Source organism: Entamoeba invadens (genome assembly GCF_000330505.1).
Source record: "Entamoeba invadens IP1 unplaced genomic scaffold scaff_1105074725335, whole genome shotgun sequence".
In the NCBI taxonomy this organism is placed as follows: domain Eukaryota; phylum Evosea; order Mastigamoebida; family Endamoebidae; genus Entamoeba; species Entamoeba invadens.
Genome location: NW_004440243.1, coordinates 111,352 through 117,123, shown reverse-complemented (window position 1 = coordinate 117,123; position 5,772 = coordinate 111,352). Strand labels below are relative to the sequence as shown.

At 30.3% G+C, this 5,772-nt stretch overlaps 1 protein-coding gene across 1 annotated transcript; it reads left to right on the top strand.

Moving 5' to 3' along the window:
- Positions 1-24: 24 nt before the first annotated feature.
- Positions 25-1,263, top strand: EIN_531820 (serine/threonine protein kinase, putative; the record flags this gene model as incomplete). The annotated part of the gene is made up of 1 exon (XM_004255445.1): positions 25-1,263. The coding sequence occupies one exon, from the start codon at positions 25-27 to the stop codon at positions 1,261-1,263; it is 1,239 nt and encodes a 412-aa protein (XP_004255493.1).
- Between the last annotated feature and the right edge of the window lie 4,509 nt (positions 1,264-5,772).

The following is a 5,772-nucleotide window of genomic DNA, read 5'->3' as shown; positions in this document are numbered from 1 at the left end:
GGTCTAGTGTTGGTCTTATTTGTTATGGTTAAAGTCATAAAGCACAAAAGAGATTCCAAAAAAATCACACTCTTTAAATTGGAGCACACCAACATGAAATTTGTCGAAATGGCAGATGGTTTGATAATTCACACCAAAAACGAAGACTTTTTGATCACCGACGATGACTGTGACGAAAACGAAATTGATGTTAACAAACAAATCAAGAATCTGTTTTCTATTGGAAACACAACAAACTATAAAGTCAAGATTCAGTTCACTTCTAAAACAAATGAGAAGTACTATATTTCATTTAACCCACAGATAATTACAATTCCTCCAAATTATGGGTGCGAGTTCAGTCTTTTTTTGACGCCACTGTGCAACTCGACTATGGAAAGCAGTTTTGTGATCAATTATTTTATCTTTGCAAATGACTCCAAAACATGTATACATCAGATGGACTTTAAGTACATCACCAAAATATCAACACGACTTGATCCAGACAGTCTGATTGAAGAGAAACAACTTGGTGTCGGCTCTTTTGGTGTTGTCTTCAAAGGAAAATTGGGAGGGAATACAGTTGCAATCAAGAAGATGAAAAACGCCACCGACTCAAATGACCAAATGGCTGAATTTGAAAAAGAAGTGTCAATGCTTTATAAATTTAGGTGTGATTATATTGTCCACTTCTATGGTGCCGTATTCTTTCCCAACAAGATATGTATGGTCACCGCATTTGCTGAGTTTGGGTCTGTGTGTGATATGTTGAAAAACAAAGACGCAAAAGATGTGGATATGAAATTGCGATTCAAAATGTGTTTAGACGCGACAAAGGGGGTGTCTTATTTACATAAAAATGGAATACTTCACAGAGACATCAAGCCAGACAATGTATTATTATTTTCATTGAATCCAAACGATGTTGTGAACGGCAAATTGACTGATTTTGGATCAAGCAGAAATATTAACATGATGATGACTAACATGACATTCACAAAAGGTATCGGAACACCAAACTATATGGCACCTGAAGTGTTAAATAAAGAAAAGTATAAAATGCCTTGTGATATTTATTCACTTGCAATTTCATTCTTTGAAATCATTGGATGGGCAGAACCATTTCCTAAAAAGAGGTTCAAATATGCATGGGACATAGCAGACTTTGTTGGGAAGGGAAACCACCTCACTTACGATGAAAACTTTGGCATTGAGACACAAGAAATGATAAACTCTATGTGGGATTTCAAACCTAAAAACGAATTTTATGCGACGAAATTGTGAAAAGACTCGAAACCATTTTTTCCAAATTCCAATAAAATTGTTTGAGAAAGACAAAAACAATTAACTCGCTGTTTTTAAAATTTGTTTTGAATATTTCAAACCTTGTGTTTCAAACTTTTTAACAAATTTCATTGTATAAAACACAACAAATTAAACTGTATGCCAAAAGTCGGTACTTTACCAATTATTAGTGGAAACCCTTTTATAATAAATTCCCGTTTTTTAAAGTTTTTTTGTTGTTTTCATTTATAATTTCCATTTGAAAAAAAGAAAAAACAGTACCGACTTTTTAACCCTCAAAACCAATACAGTTATAAATTTCAATTAAAATTTCGGGATTTTAACAAAAAATTAGAACAAACTTGTCCGATTTTCTGAGACTGTTATTCAGTCTTTTTCACTGTTGAGATTCTCAAAAAATCGGCATTTTTGCCTTTTGGTAATGGACGAGTAGTTTGAATGGGTGAGATAACCGTATTTTACCTCTCACATTACGACTCTCCCCCACTTCAAAATACACAATAAATCGTTCTAACTTGTTGTTATTTTATGGTTGTCTCTTTAAAAAAAACAAACTTTGAAACACTACACATATTAAATGGTTATTTTTATTTTCAATAATCTTTTCTTTGTGTTGTAAGTGTTAATGAAATTGAAAGATTTTTATTATTTGTTGGATCATTAACATTTTCTTTTGAAAAGAGAAAAAGTCGGTTTTACTCACGGCAAAAACAACCATATGGTCAAGCAAAATTTTTGAAGAAGTAAGTTATTTGATATTTTCCTTGTTATTTTTTATTTAATTTTTTAGCTTGGTCTAAATTCAAGGTTCAGTCAAGTTTGTTTTTTAAAAAATAAGAGGGAAAAAAATAAGCAAAAAAACGATGTCAAACAAAATGAAAAATATTTGGAATCATTTACTTCAAAAAGTCGGGTCCTTTCGGTACCGACTTTTGAAAAACAGTTTATTTGAAATGTAATGAAATATACAAAAATTTAATTATAAAGACCAACAGAAAATAGTCGTACAGCAAGAAAATTGTCGTACACTTGTGATTTTAGTATCAAACAAACCAAAAAATCGGGAATTTTTTTTCACATATAAAATTTGACTAAACAATAAGGAAAAAAATTGGGCTTTGAAAAAATAAAAACCCGACTTTATACAGAAAAATACCATAAAACAATGTGTACGACTATTTTCTAATGTACGACAGTTTTCTGGTGCTCTTTATGTTAAAATGAAAAGGCAACAAAGTGTGACTCTTCAAATTAAATAAAAACATTTTGAATATCTGAAGATAATGATTGTGTCCTTCCGAATTGATAAAATAATAAATGCACAACAACGCTTGTTAATTGTCAGTTTATATCAAATAGAAAATGTAATTAACGTGCAAGTGTATTTATATTAAAGCGTAACAATTGTAACAATAACAAATATCCACCCAAATAATTCAAAACAGTTTTGGATGGTAGAGATGTGAAGACAATTTATTGATGTATTAACAAGACAGTGTTAAATCGTTTGACTGGTGTTTTAAAATCAATCAGTTATCTCAATTATCCACAAAAAACGTATTTGTCGAATTACAAATGCAACAAAAATGAAGACTCGAAAATGACCCATGACCAGTCTGCAAGTTTTAAAAGTGGCTGTGTTATGTGCAAAGAATATTATTATTGAGTTGGACTTGACTGTTCAAAATGTGATCAAAAAATGTGGCACGCGTTTAAATCTAAATATCTTTCTCGCCCACAACTCATCAAATTCGTAACAACAAAACAAACTAAAGTCAGTCTGGAAACCTTATTTATTCCAAAAACTTTATTTATTTTTTTCGTTTTGAAAAAAAGCATTTTTAAGATGTTTAATAAATATTACTATTATTTAAACTATTTTCAAATAACACAACCAAAAACATTAATGGGGTTAAAGTCATATAGCCAAGCATTTCATTTTTTCTGTTTGTCAATAAATGGTGATAATAATGTTGTAATTTACCTAAAATAACTGGAAAATACCGTAAACAAACTGAGTTTTTTGGATCATTTTTTGAAAATTTCGCTTTTAGGCGAAAGTTCTTTTCTACTTTTTTAAGACACTTTTTCAGAGAGCAAACAGACACCCACATAGTTAAGACAATTTCTTGTGAACGGCTTTTACTCGACCGTTAAACTGCAATTCGATGTTCGAGTCTGCCAAGCGTGGTCTTCTTTTTGATTATGATTGTTTCGTTGTTTTTTATTAATTATTTAATTAAATCCAAGTTGTTTTTTGTCAAATTCTCGTGTTGCATCTGTCATCTCACACAAAAATCCGCCCAACCGCTGCTTACAACAACGGCACCACTCTCTGTTGTTATACGCGATGTTTGAGCGTAAAAAATCAAATTTGTCAAATTGTTTAAGTTCGTTTGAATTGTAAAAAAAACAAGGATTTCAAGTGAAAAAAAATAAAAATTTGAAAAACAAAACCAAATAACAAAAAAATAACCTATTTTTGTTGATAAATAAGGTTTCCAGACTTACTTTATATATTAATCAATAATTCTTTAAAGTTGTTTGCAAAGACGAATTTTAAAAATATTTAAAGACCGAAAAACTGTGAATTTCAAAATGTGTAGACTTGGCAGTTATCATGCCATGATAGTCTCAAAATACTTTGTCACTATCAGAGACTTTATTAACTTGGAGTTGGTATGCAAGAAGTTTGGAGGCAATATGGGAAAGTTTCACTTCAACCCAATTTCGTTAAATTTTAAAACAATTGGATACTTTCCAAACATCGAGACACTTCACTTGTGGTATGTAACGGATGAGAATTTTGGCAATAAATTTATGATAAACACAAAAGAAAATGAAGACAATGGAAATATGGTAATTATAAAGAAAAAATTCTTTCGAATTATTGTGTGGTTCAATGTTGACTTTGAAACTGTTGACAGAAACAAAAGTCGAAACATCGAGTTTAAAAATGTCACTTACACTCAAAATGATAGTTTTAAATATGGGAATGAGATTCCATTGAGTGTGACATCACTTGGTTATGGTTGTTTTGGTTCGTGCTGTAGTCTTAGCAGTTTTACAATACCATCAAGTGTGACATCAATTGGTAATTTTTGTTTTAGTCGATGCAGTAATTTAAGTGGTGTTACAATACCATCGAGTGTGAGATCAATTGGTTGTTCTTGTTTCTATGAATGTGGTGTGTTGAGTAGTGTTACGATACCATCGAGTGTGACATCAATTGGGAGTAATTGTTTCAGTAGATGCGGAAATCTAAGCAGTGTTACAATACCATCAAGTGTTATTTTAATTGGTAATGAATGTTTCAGTGGATGTCATAGTCTCAGTAAAGTTTTTATACCTTCAAGTGTGACATTAATTGGTGATGGTTGTTTCTGTGGATGCAGTATTTTGAGTAGTGTTACAATACCATCAAGTGTGACATCGATTGGTGATAGTTGTTTCCATGGATGCAGTAGTTTAATTATTGTCAACATACCATCAAGCATGATATCAATTGGTGAATATTGTTTCGAAGATGCGGAAATCTAAGCAGTGTTACATCACTTTTGAGTGTTAAATCATTTGGCAATTATTGTTTCCGTTGGTGCAATAGTTTGAAAACTATTACGATACCATCGAGTGTGACATCAATTGGTAAAGGTTGTTTCCCATCGAACACTATTGTTCATCGAAGCTAATGAGATAATTTAGTTATTACTTATCGTTAAAAACAATTAAAAAATTGTAAAAATTTTATTGCGGGTTTTAAAGCCAGCCCCCGACCCACATTTAGAATACAAAGATTACTGAAATGAGAGATAGTGGGAATCGGCGAGTTAATATCACGTCATCTAATGATATTAATAACATATTATTATTTTTATTATACAGTTGAGTAATATAATTATTAGGTACTAGTTTTTTGTTTATAAATAAATTTGTAACCTACTATTACACTTTGTATTAAATATACCATTTTTAATACAATCATTTTTTACAATGAGTGATTTTTGGTAAATAAATGTAATATTTTTTTGTAACATATTTAACCATTCGAAAATTTGATCACGGTCTCCAAAACTGGGGGAGGTCGAACACTTGGGTTTTCCAAAATTCGATAAAACTTGGTTTATTTTTTAATAATTATTGGTAAGAAATTGATTATAATTACCTTTTTTTCTCTATTTTTTCGGGGAAAACAAGAAAAAAAGAGTATAAAGATTATGGAAAATTGTAACTGAATGATAGTAATGGCAATATAACATGCATTTTGAAGCATATGATAATTTAAAAAATAATAAAAAAATTACATTTTACAATGGGAAAAACGAGAGAATGGACAAAACTTATAAAAATTTACCATTATAGAGCGAAAATAAATACTATATTTTTTAGTAAATATACTATACAATATTTTGTTTGATTTGGCCATGATTATATTAATATTTTGGGATTTGATCAATTACAAATGAGAAACAATTTATGATCCAAAACAGA